Source organism: Scyliorhinus torazame, chromosome 9, assembly GCF_047496885.1.
Source record: "Scyliorhinus torazame isolate Kashiwa2021f chromosome 9, sScyTor2.1, whole genome shotgun sequence".
Taxonomy (NCBI): Eukaryota; Metazoa; Chordata; class Chondrichthyes; order Carcharhiniformes; family Scyliorhinidae; genus Scyliorhinus; species Scyliorhinus torazame.
Genome location: NC_092715.1, coordinates 224,468,051 through 224,494,882, shown reverse-complemented (window position 1 = coordinate 224,494,882; position 26,832 = coordinate 224,468,051). Strand labels below are relative to the sequence as shown.

Sequence of the window (26,832 nt, the reverse complement as noted above, 5' to 3'; positions counted from 1 at the left end):
CTGCCTTCTGGGATTTTAACAAATCTATCTTGTCTTCTGTTTCCACAGTTTTCTTATGTCCTGGAACACTTAAAGCAGTGTATCAAATGGATCACTTGTTTGAGTCTGATCACCAGTCAGGAGCCTGGTGCAAAGACCCACTACAAGCTTCTGACAAGGTCTACTATATGCCTTGGACCCCATACAGAACGGATACTTTAACTGAATACTCTTCAATGGGGGATTTTATTGCCGGTCGACCGACCATCACCTATAAGCTTCCACACAGAGTGGATGGAACGGGATTCGTAGTGTACGATGGAGCGTTATTCTTTAATAAGGAGCGTACAAGAAATATTGTGAAGTTTGATCTCAGGACGAGGATCAAGAGCGGTGAGGCCATCATAGCCAGTGCCAATTACCATGACACATCGCCATACCGGTGGGGCGGAAAGTCAGATATTGACCTTGCAGTTGATGAAAATGGTTTGTGGGTTATATACGCAACTGAACAGAACAATGGAAAAATCGTGATTAGCCAGTTAAATCCTTATACCTTAAGAATTGAGGGTACCTGGAATACTGCTTATGACAAGAGGTCAGCTTCAAATGCTTTCATGATTTGTGGAATTCTGTATGTGGTGAAAACAGTTTATGAAGATGATGACAATGAAGCCACTGGGAATAAAATTGACTACATCTATAACACTGAGCTGAGTGTGGATGGAAATATGGAAATATCATTCCCCAACTCCTACCAGTACATTGCAGCAGTGGATTATAACCCCCGAGATCACAAACTATATGTGTGGAACAATTACCATGTTCTGAAGTATTCACTGGAGTTTGGTCCACTCAATGAAAAAGGTACGTGGTGTTTGCCTGATCTAACTTGACTCTGTTAATTTTCTCCATTACAGAAATAACTCCTAAAAAAGTGTCTCTTTGATTGGGTAAGCTGGAAATTTAAACACCATGCTCCCCTCTGGTCCGAACAGCAAAATGCAATTGAAATACATAATTGTAGCACAGCCTGCTGCCTGACGTGGAGTTGGATCCAAAGAGAGAGAGTGAGAGGAACAAAGGGAACATTACAGCACAGGAACAGGCTCTTCGGTCCACCAAGCCTGCGCCGATCCAGATTCCTTATTTAGACCTACTACTTATTGCCCAAATGATCTGTATGCCTCCATTCCCCGCCATTCATGTGCTATCATGCCTGCCTCCACCACCTCCACTCGCAACGCCTTCCAGGCACCCACCATTATCTGTGTTAAAATCTTTCCCCACGCATCTCCTCTAAACTTTCCACCTCTCACCTTGAATCTGCGCCCCCTTGTAATTGAGTCTTTCACCCTGGGAAAAATCTCCTGACTATTCACCCTGTCTATACTTCGGGTAATTTTATAGACCTCTCTCAGGTCTCCCCTTAACCTTCGTCTTTCCAATGAATACAATCCGAGTTTATTCAAACTCTCTTTGTGGCTAACACTCTCCACACATGGCAACATCCTGGTAAACCTTCTTTGCACTCTCTCCAAAGTGTCCACATCCTTCTGTTAGTGTGGCAGCCAGAACGACACGCAATATTCCAAATATAGCCCAATTAAAGTTTTATTCAACTGTAACATGACCTCCCAACTCTTGTACTCAATGCCTCGGCCGATGAAGGTAAACCTGCCATATGCTTTCTTGACCACCTTATCCACCGGCATTGCCACTTTCATGGAACTATGGACCTGAACACCCAAATCCTTCCGTATGTCAATGCTCCTAAGGATTCTGCCATTTACTGTATAATTCACAGCTGAATTTGATCTTCCAAAATGCACCACCTCGCGTTTGTCCGGATTGAACTCCATCTACCATTTCTCTGCCCCACCCTCCAATCTATTTCTGACAGTCCTCTTCACCATTTGCAACTCCACCTATTTTAGTGTCATCTGCAATCTTGTTAATCAGACCATCTACATTTTCCTCCAGATCATTTATATATATATATAATCTATATATTATAAACAACAGTGGTTCCAACACTGATCCTTGTGGAAAACCACTAATTACAGATCTGCATTCTGAAAAACTCCCTTCCACTATTCCTCTCTGTCTCCTTTTGCCAAACAGTTCTTTATCCACCTAGCCAGCCCATCCCAAATCCCATATGACTTTACATTTTGTCTGCCATGAGGGACCCTGTGAAAAGCCTTACTAAAGTCCATGTAGACTCCATCCACAGCCTTTCCCTCATAAATTAATTTTGGCACCTCAAAAAACTCTACCCAGTTGGTAAGACATGACCTTCACTGCACAAAACCATGTTGGCTATCACCAAAAAGTCAATTCGCTTCCAAATATGAATAAATAAGGTCTCTCAGTATCTTCTCCAACAGCTTCCCACCATTGACGACAGGCTCACCAGGCTAAAATCACCTGGACTATTCCTGATTCCCTTCTAAAATGTTCAAACTTGATGAATGCTGATCTCTCGTTCCTTGATAAATGTGTAATCTCAGACATCAAATTTTGTTTAACGCAAATCTTTAAGAGACCCTTTAGTCTGAACTTGTGTTTATGTGATGTTGTACCATGTTTTTAGGCTATGCGAAACACAGTATAACCAATAGGTTATTTTAAATTATAGCAACTGTTATGAAAACAATTCTGGCAACCAATTTCAACACAGCCAGGTCCAAGAAGCAGCTAATGAACAAATGGCCAGTTAATCTTTGCTTGCTTACTGGCTGCAGGAAAAACAATATCCAGAATCCAGGTGAACACCCTGTTCTTCTCTAAAAGGTGTAGTGGGAGCCCCAGTTTAATTTTTTATCCAAAACGTGGCACGTGAAACAACACAGCATTTTCTCAATGATACTTTGGAACTTCAACTGAGATTTTGACGGGGTAACCAAGAAGGTAGATGAGGGCAATGCAGTTAACATTGTCTACATGGACTTTAGCAAGGCCTTTGACAATGTACCGCATGGTAGGTTGTTGCATAAGGTTAAATCTCACGGGATCCAGGGTGAGGTGATACAAAATTGGCTTGACAACAGAAGACAAAGTGTGGTTGTAGAGAGTTGTTTTTCAAACTGGAGGCCTGTGTCCAGCGGTGTGTCTCAGGGATCAGTGCTGGTCCACTGTTATTAGTCATTTATATTGATGATTTGGATGAGAATTTAGGAGGCATGATTCGTAAGTTTGCAGATGACACCAATATTGGTGGCATAGTGGACAGTGAAGAAGGTTATCTAGGATTGCAAGGGGATCTTGACCAATTGGACAGTGGGCCGATGAATGGCAGATGGAGTTTAATTTAGATAAATGTGAAGTGGTGCATTTTGGTAGATTGAATCGGAGCAGGACCTCTTCAGTTAATGGTAGGGTGCAGGGGAGAGTTATAGAACAGAGAGATTTCAGAGTACAGGTTCATAGCTCCTTGAAACTGGAGTCACAGGTGGACAGGGTGGTGAAGAAGGCATTCGGCATGCTTGGTTTCATTGGTCAGAACATTGAATACAGGAGTTGGGACGACTTGTTGAAGTTGTGCAAGACATTAGTAAGGCCACACTTGGACTACTGTGTACAAGTCCGGTCACCTTATTATTGAAAGGATATTATTAAACTGAAAAGAGTGCAGAAAAGATTATCGAGGATGCTCCTGGGACTTGCTGGTTTGAATTATACGGTGAGGCTGAATAGACTGGGACTTTGTTCCCTGGAGCGTAGGAGGCTTAGGGGTGATCATATAGAGGTCTATAAAATAATGAGGGACATAGATAAGGGAGATAGCCAACATCTTAGGGGAGTCTAAAACTAGAGGGCATAGGTTTAAGGTGAGAGGGGAGAGATACAATAGGGTCCAGAAGGGCAATTATTTCACAGAGAGGGTGGTGAATGTCTGGAACGAGCTGCCAGAGGCAGTAGTGGAGGTGGGTACAATTTTGTCTTTGAAAAAGTATTTAGACATGCACATGGGTAAGATGGGTATAGAGGGATATCGGCCAAATGCAAGCAATTGGGACTGGCTTAGTGGTGACAAGTTGGGCCGAAGTGCCTGTTTCCATGCTGTAAACCTCTATGAATCCAAGTCCTGCAAACCTATCAGTTGTGGTCCATTAGTAGCCCTACCTCTGAGTCAGATGGTTGTGCATTCAAGCCTCTTTCTCCTGTGCTTGGGTACGTAGTCTTGAAAGACTGCCCCCTCAAGTGGAAGCAAAAAATCCCTTTACACTATTCCAAAGAAGAGTCAGGGCGTTTTCCCAGTAACCTGATTAATGTTGTCTCTCAATGAAACCACTGAAAATAAATTATCTGTTCATACCGTTCTCATTGTGGGAGCTAGCTGTGCACAAATTGGTTGCTGCATTCCCTGCATTACATTAGTGGCTACAGTTCACTAGCTGAAAAGTACTTTAGGGTGTCACGAGGTCATGAAAGCTGCTCGATAAATATAAAGCTATTTACTGACAGGCAAAAATGCTACTAATTGAATGAAGCTGATGGTTGAAGTGGTGCCTTAGTAATGTTAGAAATTGACTAAGTGTGCTGTGATTAAACCAAAGATCTGATTTTTTTTAAAAAGCAAAACAAATGTTCTTATTTTATCACATTACCGTAATTCGTAATGAAAAAATTAGTTCCACTCTTTTTTCGTGAAATCTGCTTAAATCAATTTGCACTTGGAGATGAAATCCAACAGAGGCTTTAATTGTAATAAAATCTTTTTTCACAGTTTCTCTGTGGATGAACATATTTGTTATATCCTAATGGACTGTGAATTTGAATTATAATAGTAACTCAGAAGGTGTAAAAGAATCAATGAAATTCTTTGAACAGGATAATTGCATTGCTTTTTTTATCCTTATGCACCCTGAGGTTTCACAGCTCTGAGTAATTGTACTGCACATAGTTTTTTACTTCTCACAATTGGTATAAATTGTTTGCTGCAGTTGAACTGTAAAGCAGTAGACAACTTGCATTGCTTTACACAATAAGTGGCCAGAAGTATTCTTTAGCGTGACATCCTCGAACTGAGCTGCAATGAAGCAATGGCACAATTTAATGGAAAAACAAACCCCATTTTGGGTGCGAATAGCGGGGTGTTTCTCAGTGCCTGTAGCGCCAAGGACGATCCTGCTATCCAATGGAACATTGGTTTTTTGGGACTCGATGAGGGGTCTGTACCAAGGCCGCACTTACCTCACTTCCTGCACTGATGACCTCAGCCACCCCATCGTGGCCTCCGGAGCCCCCCAACTTTGAGGATCCTCTAGCTCCCCCTCAACCCACCTCTTAAAGGCAGGGGACTCCCAGACTCGATCCATGGAACGGGCAGCCTGGCACCTGGGCACTGTCAGCTTGGCACCCTAGCTGTCCCCCTGTCAGCCTGGGTAGTGCCACCCTGGTGGCACTGCCAGGGTGCCTGGGTGGCACTGCAAGGGTGCCCAGGTGGCATTCCTGGGGTCCAGTGCACCACCCTGCCCAGATCACGACCACCCGTGGGCTTCCGATGGCCTGGGATACCCCCTTCCCTCAGGTGCACATGCTTGGTCCACATTTGTGGACTCCCATGCGCAGGTGTTCAGTCCTGGGTGTCGGAATAATTGGGCAGTGCAGACTTATTTAAATGAGCCTAATGTCTCATTTAAATGTGTAAAATTGGTTCTCACCCAGAGCCGACGAGATCCAGATCATCATGATCTTGTTAGACCTCGCGAGGCTTTCCAAGCATTGCAAATCTCGCAACAGGCCTCTCACAAGATTTAACGGCCTTGTCGTGTCACCAAGTCAGGCACGATGGGGTGGTTCAATTGAGACCTACATTAACAGCAATGGTCCTTGTTCATCAGCCTGCTCTGTGTCTGAGCTGAAAAACTAAAGAATACAATGCATGATATGAATCAACCTGCCAATTATTTTTTTATTTAGAGTTGGGGAAAATGGTCATTTTGGGCTCCTGCTTTGGAACCTAAATTCATTGTTCCTTCTCTCCATTCGAGTTCATTGGAAAGTTTTAAATGAGTTATCCTTAGTGTAAACCATGACAATATAGTTCTGCACATGCGCATGTTTTTCTCCTGGATGAATCTACACTAGATTGGGGAATCCGTGCTGCTCCACTTTCCTCTATTATAGAGATTATGACAGAATTTTATATTCCATTGCCAGCCAGGGTGGGAAGATTGTTCAACTGGGCTTCCCACTGGACTCTCTCCCACCCCTACCTCTCCCACAATTTTGCAGGTGGGCAATCAGTCAGCACACACTTGCCGAAATTGAGGTGCGTAAGTGGCCTATTAATGACCATTTAAAGGCCATTCCCAGTCGAGACTCTGTTGGGGTTTTGAGCGGGAATTGGGTGGTTGCACCTCCATCAGTGGCGTTTTCACATAAAAAGGTGAAAGATGAACTAATCGCGCAGATAGATATAAATGGGTATGACATAACTGGGATTACGGAGATATGGCTGCAGGGTGAACAGGGATGGGAACTGAATGTCCCAGGAAGGACAGGCATGAAAGAAAAGGTGGTGGTGTGGCACTGCTGGTTAAAGACGAAATTAACACAGTAGTGAGAAAGGATATTAGCTCTGACAATGTGGAATCTGTATGGGTAGAGTTGAGAAATACCAAGGGACAAAAACTATTAGTAGGTGTCATATATAGACCCCCAAACTGCAGTGGTGAGTTTGGGAATGGCATTAAACAAATTAGAGATGCATGTAATAAGGGAATATCGGTGATCATGGGTGATTTTAATCTTCACATAGATTGGGCAAATCAAATTAGCCACAATGCCATAGAGGAGGAATTCCTGGAGTGTATACGGGATGGTTTTCTTGACCAATATGTGGAGGAACCAACTAGAGAGAAGGCCATCTTAGATTGGGTACTGTGCAATGAGAAGGGAATCATTGCCAATCTGGCTGTACGAGACCCCTTGGGGATGAGCGACCATAACATGATAGAATTTTTTATCAAGATGGAGAGTGAAGTAGTTGATTCGGAGACTAGGGTGCTGAATCTTAATAAAGGAAACTATGAAGATATGAGGCGTGAGTTGTCCTTGATTGATTGGGGAGAGTTATTTAAAGGGATGACAGTGGATAGGCAATGGCAAACATTCAAGGAACGCATGGAGGAACTACAGCAACTGTTCATTCCTATCTGGCAAAAAATCAAAGGGGGTAAGAGTGCCAATCCATGGTTTACAAAGGAAATTAGAAATAATATCTGATCCAAGGAAAAATCATACAGACTGGTCAAGAAAAACAATAGGTCTGAGGTTTGAGCGAAGTTTAGAGTTCAGCAAAGAAAGCTTGCAGGGAACATAAAGACTGACACTAAGAGTTTCTACAGATATGTGAAGAGAAAGAGATTGGTAAAGACAAATGTAGGCCCCCCACAGACAGAAACAGGGAATGCATAATAAGGGACAAAGAAATGGCTGAGCAATTGAGTACATACTTTGGTTCTGTCTTCACAAAAGAGGACACAAATCAGATACCAGAAATGTTGGAGAATGAAAGGTTTAGTGAGAGGGAAGAACTGAGGGAGATCGACATTAGTAGAGAAATGGTGCTGGGAAAATTGATGGGATTGAAGGCGGATAAATCCCCAGGGCCTGAGGATCTGCATCCCAGAGTGCTCAAGGAGGTAGCTCTGGAAATAGTGGATGCATTGGTGGTCATCTTCCGGGATTCTATAGACTCTGGAACTGTCCCTGCAGATTGGAGGGTAGCTCACGCCACTCCGATATTCAAAAAGGGAGGTAGAGAGAAAGCAGGGAATTATAGACCAGTAAGCCTAACATCGGTAGTGGGGAAAATGGTTGAGTCCATTAGCAAGGACTTTGTAGCAGAACATTTAGAAAGCAGTAGCAAGATCATTCAGAGTTGGCATGGATTTATGAAGGGAAAATCATGCTTGACAAATCTGTTGGAATTCTTTGAAGATGTTACCAGTACAGTTGACAAGGGGGAGCGAGTCGATGTGGTATATTTGGACTTTCAGAAGACGTTTGATAAAGTCCCGCATAAGAGATTATTGTGCAAAATTAAAGCGCATGGTATTGGGGGAAATGTGTTGAGGTGGATAGAAAACTGGTTGGCAGAGAGGAAACAAAGAGTAGAAATTAATGGGTCTTTTTCAAATTGGTAGGCAATGACTGGTGGGGTACAACAGGGATCGGTGCTGGGACCCCAGCTATTCACAACATATGTTAATGATGTGGATGAGGGAACAAAATGTAACATCTCAAAGTTTGCAGATGATACCAAGTTAGGTTGGAGGGTGAATTATGACGAGGATGCAGGGATCCGACAGCAAGATCTGGATAGGTTGGGCGTGTGGGCAAACCAATGGCAGATGCAGTATAATTTGGATAAGTGAGGTTATTCACTTTGGAAGCAAAAACAGGAAGGCAGATTACTACCTGAATGGTTGTAAATTGGGAGAGGGGAGTGTGCAATGGGCCCTGGGTGTCCTTGTGCACCATTCGCTGAAGGTAAGCATGCAGGTACAGCAGGCGGTAAAGAAGGCCAAGCTAATGGTATGTTGGCCTTCATTGCGTGAGCTTTTGAATACAGAAGTAGGGATGTGTTGCTGCAATTGGACAGGACCTTGGTGAGGCCACACCTGGAGTATTGTGTGCAGTTTTGGTCTCCTTTTCTGAGGAAGGATGTTTATTGTGTGAGATCCCAAATGACTGACCACATTGCCTTACTGAGCGTCACGACGGTGACCCTGGGTGTGTCACACACCTTGTTGGTCTCCGCTTTCTAAGCCATTGTCTTACTAACTTGTCGGAATCTTCTGCCTCTTCCTCTGTTCCCAGTCTTCATGCATATTATAATGGATGACGTCCCTACACCACAGCCGCTAAAGTTGATGGGCACCTGACTTAGTTTTGCACAACTGCCAAGTCAAGAGTCTGGGATATGGCATGCGATTTGGTAGTGGATCAAGGGTACAAGCTCTCAGAAACATCTCCCATAAACATTGTATATGCTGATCATAAAACCAATAAAGAGATGCTTCAAATTGCAAGAACAAAAAGAACTCCAAAAAGTGACATCTTGAAAAGAAAATGCCAGTATATTGGCCATTTGATCAGAGATGAAAAGCTGCAGAATCTACACGAGAGGGCAAAGTGGAGGGCAGCAGAAAGAGGGGTCAACCTGGTTGCAGTTGGATGACAGACGCAGAGAATAGCTGCAATGGATGTGTGATATTGCACAAATGTGTGACATAGCATAACAACAAATCTCGCGGTAGAATTAGCTACAAGCAGCAACAACAAGTCTTCACAAGCATCTTTAGCGGAATTCTGCGCAGTCGGCGCGAAGGCCTGACGCCGGTGTCAAAAACGGCGCGAACCACTCCGGCATCGGCCCAACCGGAAGTAGCGGAATTCTCCGCACTTCCGGGGGCTAGGAGGATGGCGGAAGGGTTGGCGCCGCGGCAGCCGGCGCCAAAGGGCCGGCATGATCTTGCGCATGCGCGGAACCGCCAGTATATTCTGCCGCATGCGCAGGGGGGTGTCTTCTCCGCGCCGGCCATGGCGGAGCCCTACAGGGGCCAGTGCAAAAGGAAGAAGTCCCCACACGGCACAGGCCGGCCCTCAGATCGGTGAGCCCCGATTGCGGGCCAGGCCACCGTGGGGGCCCCCTGGGCCGCTCTGAGAACTGCCCCAGCTGACCTACCTGCCAGGTTCCGCCGTGTGGGACCATGTCTAATCCACGCCGGTGGGACTGGCCAGAAACCGACGGCTGCTCGGCCCATCGGGGCCCAGAGAATTGCCGGGGGGGCCGCTGCCAATGAACCCCGACGGCCGTGGCGTGGACCCCGCCCCGCCCGAAAACCGATGCCGGAGAAGATGGCAGCCAGCGGCGGGTCGGGATTCGCGCCGCCCCCCCGGGAATACTCCGTCCCGGCAGGGGGCCGGAGAATCCCGCCCCATATCTCTAACAATCGACAAGGTGATCAGAGAGGCCAGCAGGATTGAGATAATGTGATAAAAGGAAAAACTGTGAATACTGCAAATATTACATGAAAACAGAAAATGCTGCAAATACACAATAGGTCACGTGGCATCAGGAGAGAAGAAAATCATGTTAAGGGTACAAGGGGCAGCACGGTGGCATAAGGGTTAGCACTGGTGCCTCACAGCACAGGGACCCAGGTTCAATTGCGGCCTCGGGTGATTGTGTGAAGTTTGTACTTTCTCCCCGTGTCTGCATGGGTTTCCTCTGGGTGCTCTGGTCTCATCCCACAGTCCAAGGATATGTAGGTTAGATGGATTGACCTTAAATTGCCCCTTAGTATCCAGGGATGTGCAGGTTATGTTATGGGGTTAGGGCAGGGTAGATGTGCGAGAGGAAATGGGTAGGTGCTCTTTCCGAGAGTCGGTGCAGACTCGATGGTCCGAATGGCTTCCTTCTGCACTGTAGGGATTCTGTGATGATCTCTCGCTTCCGTACTCGAAACTAGTCTTCTCTGCTTGGGTCCTACCCTGTGTATCCTACATTTACTGTTTTTACTCTGGAATACATGATGTGCTCACTTTGCACGATGAAACATTTTTTTTACTCTTATGAAGATATTGCGTTCATCCCACCCAGACAAAAATTCTGGATTTGGGGGAAGGACTTCTGGAACCAGGGGTTCTGGTGCCATTTTAGCCACAACGTAGATCCTTTTCACTTTACAAAAAAATCAGGTCTACGTTTCAGATCGATTTTAGTGTCTTGGGCTGGGTTTCTGTCGCCATGGTCAAATGGGAGTCACAATGCCGCACTGTGCAAGTAATGGTCACCCAGCAGTGATTTTCCCTAAATTGGCCAAATAATGGTAGAGGACAATATCACCATCTAACAAAGGACAGTGGGTATGCTCTCCAGGCCAATCGAAAAATCTCCTGCTAGGAAAAAGCAGCAACCTGCAATTCAGGTAAAAAAAGTGAGGCTGTCTCCATCTTGAGATTCCCCCTTGGCACATTTTAAAAGTTTCAAATTAAAATATGGCCTCAGCAATTGAGGCACCATTGTGAAGACGGGCCTGCAGTTGCAGCAGCTTGCCCAGACAAGTGAGTGGGCCTCAGAGCCTGCCTGGAGCACTGAGAACCATGTCAGCCATCAGGAAGTCATCTCCAGTCTGAGGAGTTTGTAGGCCAATTGGAAAATGTCACTCAACCTCTGATAATAGGCATTAAAGGATTACCATAACCTGAAAACAACACTAATATTCTTTATCTTCCTTGCACAAACCAAACTGAAGGTCAAATGTGAAAACCAATCCCACGGTAGCATTGTGGATAGCACAATTGCTTCACAGTTCCAGGGTCCCAGGTTCGATACCGGCTTGGGTCACTGTCTGTGCGGAATCTGCACATCCTCCCCATGTGTGCGTGAGTTTCCTCCGGGTGCTCCGGTTTCCTCCCACAGTCCAAAGATGTGCAGGTTAGGTGGATTGGCCATGATAAATTGCCCTTAGTGTCCAAAATTGCCCTTAGTGTTGGGTGGGGTTACTGGGTTATGGAACGTTGACCTTGGGTAGGGCGCTCTTTCCAAGAGCCGGTGCAGACTCGATGGGCCGAATGGCCTCCTTCTGCACTGTAAATTCTATGAATAGGGGTGCTCTTTCCAAGAGCCGGTGCAGACTCGATGAATGGCCTCCTTCTGCACTGTAAATTCTATGATCTACTTTGTTCGAGCGGCCATTTTCTTGTTTCCTGTTCGTGTCTAATACTTGGCACTGTCAGGTTAATTTACGAACTGTCATGATATGCGGACACACACACAATGATATACAGACTAGCAGCAATGGACACAGAGAACAGGACATGACCAATAAGCAGGCAGGACACTCGGGGTGGGATCTGACTATAAAAGACACGAGGCACTCACACTCCGACTCTTTCCACTGATGAACATCTAGAGAGTCAGTCAAGGGTGTTGTTACAATCTCACACCTCCACCACGTGGCTAAGAGCTAGTCTGGTTCAGTCAGACAGAGTAACCACACTTAAGTTAGCAGAGTTGAACTCACAGAGAACTGTGCTAACTGTGCTATTCGTTCAATAAACCTGATTGAACTAACTTCAAGGTCTGGAGTATCTCTGATCTAAGCTGCATCCAGTTGCAGCCAGTGTTAGACCAGTGTGCCTAAGTCGACAAGAACTACCGATGCCTCTGTGAGATTCAGCCTCATGTACACAAATCTTGTGTATGCACAATTATCGCCCTACCAGAAAATCTCTCAGAAACTGAGTGAATATCCAAACAGGCCAGAACCTAAACAATGGACCTACCAACATGCTGTCAGACATTGTTGTTTTTTCGTCAAATGGAGAATTGATTTGAGAATTGAAGTATTCTTTCCAGAAGGGTGTTATTGTGTCCTGCAACAGTGAGAATATGTTGTTGATATTTTGACCATCACAGGCAGGCTTCTGGTATAAAACAAACATTCATTTTGCCCCATGTTGAACTATTAACAGTTCTGTTTGAACTTGATTCAGATTATTTGAATAAAAGTGGTTGTCATGATATCCACATCAGCATATCATGGTGCAATCACACACACACTGATGGACAGGCAGTTGGACCAACCAACACACACATAACATCGCAGCCAATCACCAGTGAGAGCACACGCACTATAAAACAGGGAACACCACAGTTCCCACTCATTCTACCAGGAGATAGCTCAGAGCTCACAGCGTGCCACTCAGACATACACCATGTGCTGAGTGCCTCACCAAGATAGTGAAAGGGCTGGGTCCACAGGTTAGCTGGTGAAGCACGAACCTCAGCCAGCAGTTATTAGTTGTTATTGTTTAAGACAATAAAACAAAGTTGTACCATCTACAACCGTGTTGGATCATTTGTGTATGAGAACACCCAACACGACAGTGGTGATCAAATAATTTCACCCCCTTTGTCTCAGGTGAATTTACACTTCATTTATTGCACTTCATCTTCAGCACCTGGTTCTAATCTTTTGAAGAAAGTGTTTATTGATTTTCATGTTTTATGCCACATGGCTTTCATTGCCAAGTCAAAGTTGTATTTTTACAAATTTCCATCTGGGGAGGTTTGATTACCCCCCCCGCCCCCTTGCCACGCACACACTCGCCCTGTTCAACCTGGTTCTATTCTCAATGATCATGTTTAATTTGGCCTTGTTGGGATTCATTTCTGTAGTAATGCCTAATTTAACAAAAAAAACTGTTCACATGGCAAACGGCACATTTTTCAACAAGGACCCTTTGGTCCAAATTGTCCTATCATGATTGTTTGGTTGCGACTTGCCTGACAGGTTGTAAATCGCATTTCAATCAGTATAGCAAACTGGATGATTCAGTAGCTCAATAATTAAATTAATTTTTGGCAGTTTTTTTATTTTCATGCTCCACTCGGCCAACCTTGTCTGTGATTGTTAAATTGGTCTTCAGTTATAACTTCATCTCCCGGGAGAGCTTGATCTAAAAATTCATTTTCAAAATCTACCTGCGAGAAAGTTTAGCTGCCATTGACTGGTTTTAACAATGAGAGGTTGGGCAGATCCATGTTTTTAACTTTGTGTTAATATAATACCGCAGCACGGTAGCACAGACAGCGCCAGGGTCCCAGGTTCGATTCCCCGCTGGGTCACTGTCTGTGTGGAGTCTGCATGTTTTCCTCGTGTCCGCGTGGGTCTCCTCCCACAGTCCAAAGATGTGCAGGTTAGATGGATTGGCCAGGCTAAATTGCTCTTAGTGTCCAAAAAGATTAGGAGGGGTTATTGGGTTACGGGGATAGGTTGGAAGTGAGGGCTTAAGTGGGTCGGTGCACACTCGATGGGCCGAATGGCCTCCTTCTGCACTGTATGTTCTATGTAAGTTATCAAACTCTGATGCCATTGCACATCTGTGCCAATAATGTAAAATCCAACAAAGAGACACAGGAATACAGTAGGATGTAAAATGAACTCCTGTTTATTCGATATACACAGCTAATTATAGAACACAGAACTGTATAGCACATCACAGGCCCTTCGGCCCACGATGTTGTGCCGAACTAGTCTGAAACTAAGATCAAATCAACCTACTCCCAATCATTCTAGTGCACTCCATATCCCTATCCAAGAAGCGCTTGAAAGTTCCTAAAGTGTCCGACTCCACTACCATAGCTGGGAATGCATTCCACGCCCCAACCACTCTCTGAGTAAAGAGCCTACCTCTGACATCCCTCCTATGTCTTCCACCATGAACCTTATAGTTATGCCAACTTGTAACAGCTACATACACCCGAGGAAAAAGTCGCTGAACGTCCACTCTATCTATCCCTCTCATCATCTTATACGCCTCAATTAAGTCACCTCTCATCCTTCTTCACTCCAATGAGAAAAGCCCTAGCTCCCTCAACCTTTCGTCATAAGACCTACCCTCCAATCCAGGCAGCATCCTGGTAAATCTCATTTGCACCCTTTCCAATGCTTCCACATCCTTCCTATAATGAGGTGACCAGAACTGCACACAATACTCCAAATGTGGTCTAACCAAGGTCTTGTACAGTTGCAGCATAACCTCACGGCCCTTAAACTCAATCCCCCTGTTAATAAATGATAACACACTACAGGTGTTCTTCACGGCTCTATCCACTTGGGTGGCAACTTTCTCCTTGGGGTTTAAATACAATGAGGTTCCTGCCCTGATTTCCTGGGGGAGTTTATACTCCGTGTCGGTCACGGGAACAGGACGGTGCATAACTCGTGACCTCCGAGAAAATCGTAAAAAGTATATAGCATGTTGCCTTTATGAACAATGTGCTCATTAAATAGCTGGATGGAATAAGAAGCATGTGGTCTTCAATGTTAGTATCAAAAGCAGAAAGGTGTGCATGTATGTAGTGCTTTTCATAGGCTTGGGATATCCCAAGATGCTTTATAACCAGTGGAGTAATTTAAAAATACAACCATTGTTCTAATGTAAATACGCAGCAGCCAACTTGCAGACAGCAGGGTCTCACAAATGGCAATGAACTAATGACTAGATAATTGGTTTCAATATTGTTGGGAGAGGGAAAATATTGGCGAGGACACCTGGGAAAACTCTACTCCTCTTTGAATAGTGGCAGACTGTTTAATGTCTCATTTGAAATTCAGCCATGATGTGGAGATGCCGGCGTTGGACGGGGTGAGCACAGTACGAAGTCTTACAACACCAGGTTAAAGTCCAACAGGTTTGTTTCGATGTCACTAGCTTTCGGAGCGCTGCTCCTTCCTCAGGTGTGGTTCCTCCTCCCTTCACCTGAGGAAGGAGCAGCGCTCCGAAAGCTAGTGACATCGAAACAAGCCTGTTGGACTTTAACCTGGCGTTGAAAGACAGCGGAAGGGATTTAATGGAAAAGAAACAAAAGTCCAGTTTTGGACGGGTTTAGCCAGGTGTTTCCTGCCGCATGGAGTACCGAGAATAACCCTGCTATTAAATGGGACTCTGCTTCTTTTCTGGATCAAGGCCCGTCAGTGCAGGAAGAGATTGGCGCCGCAATTTCTGAACCCCCCAACCCAGCTTTGGACTCCTCCCTCCATTTTCCCAGTTAGGAGGTCCTATAGCGCCCCACACTCCACCTCATAAGGGCAGGGCACCTCCAGGCCCAAACCTTGGCACGGGTAAGATGTCACCGCGGCACCTTTGCGTTGACACCCTGTCAGTGCCACCCTGGCAGCGCTAGGGTGCCCAGGTGACATTGCCAAGGTGGCACCTGGGTGGCATTGCCAGGGTGCCAGACTCAGTGCCTGGGTGGTATCAGGGGTGCCAGGGTACTGCCCTGCCCAGACCCTGAGCACCCAGGAGCACCCGATCGCTTGGGAGACCCCCCCAAGTGCCAGTATACCCTGTCCACCTTTGTGGAAACCAGTGATAAATGGCGCCTGCTCTGGGTCTCCAGGGCAAAGCGCCTTGTGCCTTGGGTAACTCTGGCTCAGACGTATTCAAGTGAGGCTAACTGCTCACTTGAATATGTAAATCTGAATGGGTGAGATCCAGATTTCAATGCCTCTCGATCTCGCGAAGCGTAACGAATGTCTTAAATTTTGCGAGAGGCCTTTTGCGAGATTTACCAGCTTCGTTGCATCTCGGGTCTGGCGCGATGAGGCCAGTAGATCGCGCCCAGTATGCCCGACAGAGCAGCTTTCCCATAGTACAGTCAGCCTGGATCAGATACTCAAATCTCTGCAGTTCATAATTTAGCTGCAACCCAAATTCCACTATGCTTTTTTGCTTTCATCCATCATCATAATGCCTGGGGTGTGCTGATATTATTGTATCAGAGCTCCAGCTTCTTTAAAATCCACGATGAGAGAGCGAGACAGGAGGAGGAAGCTGAAAATTTATTATAAACGCAGGGCGGGTTTCTCCGTCCTGGCGCCGCACGCCGTTGGGGTTCTCTGTTTCGTCGGCTGGTCAATGGGGTTTCCCGTTGTGGGGCAGCCCCACACCGTTGGGAAACCCCCAGGTTGCCGGCAAAATGGAACATCCCGACGGCAGACAGCCCCATGTTGTTTTAGTAATGATGTGGAGATGCCGGCGTTGGACTGGGGTGAGCACAGTACGAAGTCTTACAACACCAGGTTAAAGTCCAACAGGTTTGTTTCGATGTCACTAGCTTTCGGAGCGCTGCTCCTTCCTCAGGTGAATGAAGAGGTCTGTTCCAGAAACACATATATAGACAAATTCAAAGATGCCAAACAATGCTTGGAATGCGAGCATTAGCAGGTGATTAAATCTTTACAGATCCAGAGATGGGGTAACCCCAGGTTAAAGAGGTGTGAATTGTACCAAGCCAGGACAGTTGGTAGGATTTCGCAGGCCAGATGGTGGGGGATGAATGTAATGCGACATGAATCCCAGGTCCCGGTTGAGGCCGCACTCATGTGTGCGGAACTTGGCTATAAGTTTCTGCTCGGCGATTCTGCGTTGTCGCGGGTCCTGAAGGCCGCCTTGGAGAACGCTTACCCGGAGATCAGAGGCTGAATGCCCTTGACTGCTGAAGTGTTCCCCGACTGGAAGGGAACATTCCTGCCTGGTGATTGTTGCGCGATGTCCGTTCATTCGTTGTCGCAGCGTCTGCATGGTCTCGCCAATGTACCACGCTTCGGGACATCCTTTCCTGCAGCGTATGAGGTAGACAACGTTGGCCGAGTCTTTTTACCGCAAACCCACGGATAACCTCATGATGCTCCACTTCTCCAGCTTCCACCCTAAACACATTAAAGAAGCCATCCCCTATGGACAAGCGCTCCGTATACACAGGATCTGCCAGACGAGGAGGAGCGTAACAGACATCTACAGACGTTGAAAGATGCCCTCGTACGAACGGGATATGGCACTCGACTCATCGATCGACAGTTCCAACGCGCCACAGCGAAAAACCGGACCGACCTCCTCAGAAGACAAACATGGGACACATCCGACAGAATACCCTTCGTCGTCCAGTACTTCCCCGGAGCGGAGAAACTACGTCATCTTCTTCACAGCCTTCAACACGTCATTGATGACGATGAACATCTTGCCAAGGTCATCCCCACACCCCCACTACTTGCCTTCAAACAACCGCGCAACCTCAAACGAACCATTGTTTGCAGCAAACTACCCAGTCTTCAGAACAGTGACCTCGACACCACACAACCCTGTCATGGCAATCTCTGCAAGACATGCCAGATCATCGACATGGATACCACTATTACACGTGAGAACACCACCCACCAGGTACGCGGTACATACTCGTGCGACTCGGCCAACGTTGTCTACCTCATACGCTGCAGGAAAGGATGTCCCGAAGCATGGTACATTGGCGAGACCATGCAGACGCTGCGACAACGAATGAACGGACATCGCGCAACAATCACCAGGCAGGAATGTTCCCTTCCAGTCGGGGAACACTTCAGCAGTCAAGGGCATTCAGCCTCTGATCTCCGGGTAAGCGTTCTCCAAGGCGGCCTTCAGGACCCGCGACAACGCAGAATCGCCGAGCAGAAACTTATAGCCAAGTTCCGCACACATGAGTACGGCCTCAACCGGGACCTGGGATTCATGTCGCATTACATTCATCCCCCACCATCTGGCCTGCGAAATCCTACCAACTGTCCTGGCTTGGTACAATTCACACCTCTTTAACCTGGGGTTACCCCATCTCTGGATCTGTAAAGATTTAATCACCTGCTAATGCTCGCATTCCAAGCATTGTTTGGCATCTTTGAATTTGTCTATATATATGTTTCTGGAACAGACCTCTTCATTCACCTGAGGAAGGAGCAGCGCTCCGAAAGCTAGTGACATCGAAACAAACCTGTTGGACTTTAACCTGGTGTTGTAAGACTTCGTACTGTTTTAGTAATGTTCGAGCTCTGAGGCAGTTAATGGTAAATATTTGCAATCCCGAATACAAACAGTAATGTTCTTTATTTGTCAACTGTGTGACATTGATGAGGCAGAATTTATTGTCCACTCTTACCTGCTCCGTGTTTTAAAAGTTAACCATATAGATTCTGGTGAAAGATCACTGACCAGTATTGTTAACTTGTTTCTCTCTCCACAGGCACTGGTAAACCTACTGCACTTTCCAGCATTATTAATTTATTTAATTTAATTCAGTAATTGACTAAAATTTGGAATTGTGACCATAACATTGATTGTAGGGATGGAAATCTGCTGTCCTTACCTTGTCTTGCCTATGTGCCTATGTGATTCCAGAACCACATCCAAAGATGTGCAGCTTAGATGGTTTGGCCATGATAAATTACCGCTTAGCGTCCAAAAGGTTAGGTGGGGTTACTGGGTTATGCGGATAGGCAGTCGAGGCGTGAGCCGAGGTACGGTAGTCTTTCCAGGGATCAGTGCAGACCTGATGGGCCGAATGGCCTCCTTCTGCACTGTAGAGTTTCTATGATTCTATGAACATGGTTGACTCTTTGGCCTCTGTAATGGCCAAGAAAGCCACTCAGTTCAAGGGCAATTAGAGATGGGCAAAAAATGCTACGATTGCCAGTGACGCCTCCATCTCATGAGAATAAAGAATGTGCTGCCATAACTCATTGAAAAAGACATTTCAAGGCTTCATGCAGTGAGACTGATAATGTAAGAAGTGGAGGTTCGCTTCAAATCAGGCAGTTTCTGAGATTTATATCTGGGAGCACAGCAGCGCACCCTGTGGAAGAATGGAGAATCACTGACATCAACTTTAAGATTTTTTGTGTTTAATTACTCGTGCTAATCCTGGAAGTTCTGACAATTTCACTGTCATTACAACTGAAAAATCCCCACCGAAACGTAAGCAGCTGAAAATTGTATTTTTTCTGAATGGATTTTGATATCAATGATTTTTTTAAATTGCCTTTTTTTAGTTGGATAAATAAAGCTCATGGATTTGATGCTTCAATAAGCAAGTGGCTAATGTAGTGTTAATGTTGCAAACCTGCTGCTGCATAAGCTGAAAGAGTCAACAATCTTGACAATGGGGGGGAGCCTTATGAAAGTTCAAATGACACAAGCACCAATTTCAATGACTATGTTCTGCCCAGCATCTCAAACAGGCCAGGAATGTAGTTTTCTGATCCAAGATAGACCCTACCCTGTCTATAGGATGGCTCTGGAAGCCACGATGAGTGTTTCCATCCAGGTGCTGTGGAGTATGCCTTGCACTTTGCATTGAACTTCAAAAGTACTAGATTTTCAGTTTTGTTTCCATTTTAAGGGGGTTAAAAATGCTATTTAGTGCTCCTGTGCTAAAGTGAAATAAACCACCTAGTACCTCAGCTTCTAGGACCTCTAAATATTTTCCCTCCCTACTCTGATCTCTGTTTGCTCTCTCTGGACCACTGGTCCCTACTTCTCATTCAGTTGTTGTCTGCCACCCCATCTTTTGTAGCTACTTTGGTACTTCTGGAACTTCATACCTCAATATCTTTCTTCTTGGTGGCACGGTGGCACAGTGGTTAGCACTGCTTCCTCACAGCGCCAGGGACCCAGGCTCAATTCTGACCTTAGATGACTGTATGGAGTTAGCACATTCTCCCCGTGTCTGCGTGAGATTCCTCCAGGAGCTCTGGTCACACAATCCAAAGACGTGCAAGTAAGGTGAATTGACCATTCTAAGTTGCCTCTTGTCCAAAGGTTAGGTGGGGTTATGAGGTTCGGCAGATAGGGTGGGGAAGTGGGCCTGGATAGGATGCTCTTTTGGAGAGTCGGTGCAGATTCTATGGGCTGAATGGCGTCCTGCACTGTCGGGATTCTATAATTGTCACCACCCTACGTTGAAAACCATCTTTACAACCCTCTATTTGATTGTGGTTTTACCCTTCTTCCCCCTTCTCTCTGAACTCTCTGCCCACTTACTATCAGACCACCCAATTAAGTGTTTAGTTTGCGATGAATGCTGTAGAAAAAAAGGTATTTTTCAGGAGTAATGATTTTGCAAGGCAACAATAAATTTAAATTGACAATGAAGTAAACAAAAGTTATATTACAATTTCACTGGATCAGTATGTATTAAAACCAATAAAATAGCTTGTTTAAGATCCCTAATTAGTATTACTTAATCTTTATTAGTGTCACAAGCAGGCTTACATTAACAGGCAATGAAGTTACTGTGAAAATCCCCTAGTCGCCACATTACGGCACCTGTTCGGGTACCTGAGGGAGAATTCGGAATATCCAATTCACCTAACAATCACGTCTTTCGGGACTTGGAGGAAACTGGAGCACCCGGAGGAAACCCACACAGAAACAGGGAGAACGTGCAGACTCCGCCCAGACAGTGACCCAAGCCGAGAATCGAACCTGGGACCCTGGTGCTGTGAAGCAACAGTGCTAACCACTGTGCTACTAACCGTTCTGAAACTCTTCGTGTTTCAAATAATACCACCTTAAATTTTCATGTAAATGCTGTTGAGCACCAGCAGCAAGAAGGTCCATGGGAAAATCTGTGCCAAAAGGTTATTTCCACCCATCAAATGTTGATGCTTAATGATGCACCCACAGTACAGGATAATTTGCAGAGGCATATAGGATAGCAAGGGAGATATTCCCATATTATTGTTTTTACCAAAGCCATTACCCATGCCAGTCTATTGTTTAACTAAATGCAATCCATTGAAGCCATTCATGCTGGAGTGAAAAGTAACACCTCACAACCTAGCTTTCTTTTGACACAAAGGGGCAATTTAGCATGGCCAATTACCTAACACCCACATCTTTGGAAACTGGAGCACCCAATGGAAAATCCATGCAGACACAGGGAGAAAGTGCCAACACCACACAGTCGCCCAAGGCTGGAATTAAACCCGGGTCCCTGGCGCTATGAGGCATTAGTGCTATGTGCTATGCTACTGATGCACAATCAATTACTCGTGAGACAAGGAGAGTCATACTATTCGGCTTTAATCAGCTAGAACTGTACCCAGCAGCTTCGATACAGAAAGTGAAAGCTGCTGGGACGGCATGGGTTCTTATACCCCGCCTCTCAGGGCAGAGCTATGTGCGTCAGCCAATGGTAGACTCCTAGGTCTAGCCAATGGGCATCCACCTCTCAGGCACTGCAATACCTGGTATTACCACATTCACCCCCTGTTTAAAAAAAGGACCCAGTGGGGTGATGGCCAGTGTTACTGTCGCCTTTTGCATAGTAGGACCAAGTATTCCAGGTACCGTGATGTCGAGGGTAACAGAGAAAGTTTTTATTGTTTTATGGTGCAGCAATCAGAAGATCGGGTGGCCTGGTCGTCCTTCTGGAGCGTCTGGGATTCGGCGATGATCCTGGTGTAGGCCCCTGCGGTTGTGGCTCCGGGAACGTAGTGTCTTCCTCCCTGGCAGCTTCGTCACCCCTAGGCGGCGCTGTTGGGGCGAAAAGTGGGCAGGGGGAGGGGCACCTGTAGGGGGCGTTGGTGCCTGTTCGGCGCTGAGTGGGGGCGGCGGTGGTACTGACCCTCCAGTCAGGTGCTGGGTGGGGACAATGGTGCGGTGCACGTGGGGCTCCGGCGGGTGCCAGGTCCCGAAGGGAGACAGTGTCTTGGCGGTCGTCAGGGAACGCTATGTAGGCGTACTGGGGGTTGGCATGCAGCAGGTGGACCCTCTCGACCAACGGGTCCGACTTGTGCCGTATGTTTCCGTATCAGGACGGGTCCGGGTGTCGCTCGCCAGGTTGGGAGCGAGGTCCCGGAGGAGGACTTCCTGGGGAAGACAAGGAGACGTTTGTGAGGTGTCTAGTTTGTGGTAGTACAGAGCAGCGACCAAATGGAGTGAAGGGCCAATGGGAGGACTTCTTGCCAGCGGGAGACTGGGAGATTCCTGGACCGAAGTGCCAGCAGGACGGTCTTCCAGACCGTTCCGTTCTCCCTCTCTACCTGCCCGTTTCCCCGGGGGTTGTAACTGGTCGTCCTGCTCGAGGCAATGCCTTTGCTGAGCAGGAATTGACGCAGTTTGTCACTCGTGAAGGAGGACGCCCTATCACTGTGTATGTACGCGGGGAAACCGAACAGTGTAAAGATACCCTGGAGGGCCTTGATGACGGTGGTTGTGGTCATGTCTGGGCAGGGGATGGCGAATGGGAACCGTGAGTATTCGTCAATCACGTTAAGGAAGTACGTGTTGCGGTCGGTGGACGGGAGGGGGCCTTTGAAATCCATGCTGAGGCGTTCAAAGGGATGGGAAGCCTTTATCAGGTGCGCCCTCTCTGGCCGGTAGAAGTGTGGTTTGCACTCCGCGCAGATTTGGCAGTCCCTGGTGACGGTCCTGACCTCCTCGATGGGCAGGTTGCGGGTCTTGATAAAATGGGAAAAGCGAGTGACCCCCGGGTAGCAGAGGTCCTCGTGGAGGGATCGGAGGCGGTCCACTTGTGCTCTGGCACAAGTGCCGCGGGGCAGGGCATCAGGAGGCTCATTTAGCTTCCCCGGACGATACAAGATCTCGTAATTGTAGGTGGAGAGTTCTATCCTCCACCGCAAGATCTTGTCGTTCTTAATCTTGCCCCGCTGTGCATTGTCGAACATGAACGCCACCGACCGTTGGTCCGTGAGGAGAGTGAATCTTCTGCCGGCCAGGTAATGCCTCCAGTGTCGCACAGCTTCTACTATGGCCTGGGCCTCCTTTTCGACCGAGGAGTGGCGAATTTCGGAAGCATGGAGAGTGCGGGAGAAGAAAGCCACGGGCCTGCCCGCTTGGTTGAGGGTGGGCGCCAGAGCTACGTCGGACGCGTCGCTCTTGACCTGGAAGGGGAGGGACTCGTCGATGGCGCGCATCGTGGCTTTTGCGATGTCCGCCTTGATGCGGCAGAAGGCCTGGCGGGCCTCCGTCGACAGGGGGAAGGTTGTGGACTGGATCAGGGGTCGAGCCTGGTCTGCGTAATTAGGGACCCATTGTGCATAATAGCTAAAGAAGCCGAGGCAGCGCTTTAGGGCCTTGGGGCAGTGAGGGAGGGGGAACTCCATGAGGGGGCACATGCGTTCAGGGTCGGGGCCTATGACTCCATTTCACACCACGTAGCCTAGAATGGCTAGACGGTCGGTGCTAAACACGTATTTCTCCTTATTGTAGGTCAGATTAAGGAGGTTCGCGGTCTGGAGAAATTTTCGGAGGTTGGTGTCGTGGTCCTGCTGGTCATGGTCGCAGATGGTGACGTTATCAAGATACGGGAACGTTGCGCGTAAGCCGTACCGGTCAACCATTCGGTCCATCTCACGTTGGAAGACCGAGACCCCGTTCGTGACACCGAAGGGAACCCTTAAAAAGTGATAGAGCCGCCCATCTGCTTCGAAGGCAGTGTACGGGCGGTCCCCATGACGGAGGGGCAGCTGGCGGTAGGCAGACTTGAGATCCACCGTGGAGAAGACCGTGTATTGCGCAATCCTGTTTACCAGGTCGGCTATACGGGGCGAGGGTACGTGTCCAGCTGCGTAAACCGGTTGATGGTCTGGCTATAGTCGATGACCATCCTATGTTTCTCCCCGATCTTTACCACCACTACTTGAGCCCTCCAGGGGTTGTTGCTCGCTTCGATGACCCCTTCCTTCAGCAGCCTTTGGACCTCGGACCTGATGAAGGTCCGGTGCTGGGCACTGTACCGCCTGCTCCTGGTGGCGACGGGTTTGCAATCCGGGGTGAAGTTCGCAAACAGGGAAGGCGGGTCAACCTTAAGGGTCGCGAGGCCGCAGACAGTAAGGGGGGGAATAGGGCCACTGAATTTAAAGGTCAGACTTTTCAGATGGCACTGGAAATCCAGCCCAAGGAGGGTGGCTGCGCAGAGGTGCGGCAGAACGTACAGGCGGAAACTGCGGAATTCCCTGCCTTGGACAGTGAGGTTCGCTAGGCAGAACCCCTTTATCTCCACTGCGTGTGACCCGGAGGCCAGGGAGATCCGTTGGTTTATGGGATGGATGACAAGGGAACAGCGCCTTACCGTGTCGGGGTGGACGAAGCTTTCCGTGCTCCCGGAGTCGATCAGGCACGACGTCACGTGGCCGTTGATAGCGATCGTTGTGGTGGCTTTCGCTAGCGTCCGGGGCCGACTCTGGTCCAGGGTCACGGAGGCCAGCTGCAGCAAGGAGGAGTTCTGGTCAGGCAGCGTGGAGTCGGCGGTGCTGGGGGCTTGAGGCCGGTTCAGGGTAACGGAGGCCAGCTGTAGCAAGGGGGAGTTCCGGTCAGGCAGCGTGGAGTCGGCAGCGCTGGGGGCTTGAGGCCCCATCCAAGATGGCGTCAGCCACTGGTCGCACATGGAGTCCGGGGATACAGAAGATGGCGTCGGCGAGGGACAAAATGGCGGCGCCCATCCACCCAGCGTGGTGGCCGGGGGGCAAAATGGCCACGCCCGTGGGTCGCACGTTGCCTGTGGGTATGAGGGCGGCGGTGGACTTTGGACGGCCGGGACCTGGAACAAAGGCTGATGATAGTCACTGGCGACCGCTGCCACGGCTCGGGCCTGGCAGACCGCAACATAGTGGCCTTTCTTGCCGCACCCTGTGCAGGTGACGGTGCAGGCCGGGCAGCGCGCGCACGGATGATTCGCTTGGTCACAGAAGAAGCAGCATTGGCCGGCGGTGAAAACGGGCCGCCTAGCGGCGCAGCCCTGCGGGGTTAGTGGGAAAGTCTCGGGGGCTGCCGCGACAGGGTGCCACGCAGCCCAGGGGGGTGTCATGTGCCCGGGAGCAAAAGCCAGTCCGTTTTTGTACTCAACGTCCATAGACCCTGCCAGGGCCCGTGCCTCAGTGAGGCCCAGCGTGTCCATTTCAAGGAGCCTTCTGTGGATGTCGGGAAAAGACATACCTGCCACGAAAGCGTCCCGAATTAAAAGTTCTGTGTGCTCATTCCCCGTGACTGGTGGGCAGCCGCAGTTCCGGCCCAGCACTAGTAGAGCCCGATAGAAGTCCTCCAGTGTTTCTTCAGGGCTCTGCCTTCTAGTTGCCAACAGGTGACGGGCGTAGACCTGTTTCAGAGGACGGATGTAATGTCCTACTAGCAGCGTGATAGCTGCAGCATAATTCTCCGCCTCCTCGATCAGAGGGTAGATTGCAGGGCTGACCCGGGAGCGTAGAAGGTGCATCTTCTGCCTTTCCGTGGGGGTGTCGGCGGCTGTGTCGATGAAGCTCTCAAAACACGCCAGCCAGTGCTTAAAAATACCAGCGGAGTTGCCTGCGTGGGGACTGAGCTGAAGGCACTCCGGCTTGATGCGGAGGTCCATCCTTTCAGAAGTAGTAGCTGATTAAATTATGGGGGATATGGTGTACGGGCCGGAGAGTGGAGCTGAGTCCACAAAGATCAGCCATGATCTCATTGAATGGCGGAGCAGACTCGAGGGGCCAGATGGCCTACTCCTGTTCCTAGTTCTTATGTTCTTATAAATTGATGCACAATCAATTACTCGTGAGACAAGGAGAGTCATACTAATCGGCTTTAATCAGCTAGAACTGTACCCAGCAGCTTCGATACAGAAAGTGAAGGCTGCTGGGATGGCATGGGTTCTTATACCCCGCCTCTCAGGGTGGAGCTATGTACGTTAGCCAATGGTAGACTCCTAGGTCTAGCCAATGGGCATCCACCTCTCAGGCACTGCAATACCTGGTATTACCACAGCTACAAAAAATCCCTTTACACCTGAATGCAGCAGTTTTAAATATTTTTTGTCATGCTTAGAGGATATCTATTATATAAATACACCAACTTCACATCCTTAAGTAGATTTCAGTGAAGAGTCTCGTACTGACGTACTGTATAGTGCAACCTATGGAAGAACAGGGTGACTTAGGCAGCCACTGCCAGATTTAACCATGCAAGCTGCTGCCTAATTTACTCCATAATAGTATGCATTGTTAGCTCGACATCTCAACACAACTCAACTGAACTGATCTCTTCACACATCTTCTGCACTGAGAAGTACTACACTCTGAATGCTCACCCGATGTATATGCCTTTGTATTTACATTGTGTATTTATCTATGCCCTATGTTTTTTCATGTATGGAACAATCTGTCTGGACTGTACGCAGAACAATACTTTTCACTGTACCTCGGTGAACGTGATAATAAATCAAATTCAGTCCAAATCCAAGCCAATGATTTTTAGTTTTAAGCTTTATTTGCTTTCTTGAAGTTAATAATCCAAGAAGAACATACGTATCTAAGCACCAGGTAATAGTAAATCGATCCCAGTTGTAATCAGTACAATTTGTTAGATTCACTAAAATAACTGCAAAAAGCTTTCTTTTCTGTTCAAAATGGAAGGAACATTTGCTTCCCTACCACACACCACAGCTGAAATAAAGTGTGCTGTGAATGTGTTGCAGAGCTCAATTTGAAAAAATAACAGTTGTCACCGTGTACTTAG

At 47.6% G+C, this 26,832-nt stretch overlaps 2 protein-coding genes across 12 annotated transcripts in view; one reads left to right on the top strand and one right to left on the bottom strand.

Moving 5' to 3' along the window:
• LOC140429750 (adhesion G protein-coupled receptor L3-like) overlaps positions 1-26,832 on the top strand; it is a 1,506,492-nt gene that overhangs the window by 1,053,934 nt on the left and 425,726 nt on the right. For all 9 annotated transcript variants that reach the window (XM_072517114.1, XM_072517117.1, XM_072517116.1 and 6 more), the window contains exon 6: positions 49-846. In XM_072517114.1, the coding sequence (XP_072373215.1) occupies positions 49-846 (798 nt within the window). The remainder of the gene's footprint in view (positions 1-48; positions 847-26,832) is intronic.
• Positions 1-26,832, bottom strand: part of LOC140429752 (uncharacterized) — a 191,063-nt gene that overhangs the window by 35,354 nt on the left and 128,877 nt on the right. For 2 of the 3 annotated variants that reach the window (XR_011949182.1, XM_072517124.1), the window contains one exon: positions 12,289-12,378. The exons of the other annotated variant lie outside the window; for it this stretch is intronic. Coding sequence is in view for 1 of the 2 variants with exons in the window: in XM_072517124.1 (XP_072373225.1) it covers positions 12,289-12,378 (90 nt within the window). In the remaining variant the exon portion in view is untranslated. The remainder of the gene's footprint in view (positions 1-12,288; positions 12,379-26,832) is intronic. 3 annotated transcript variants of the gene reach the window in all.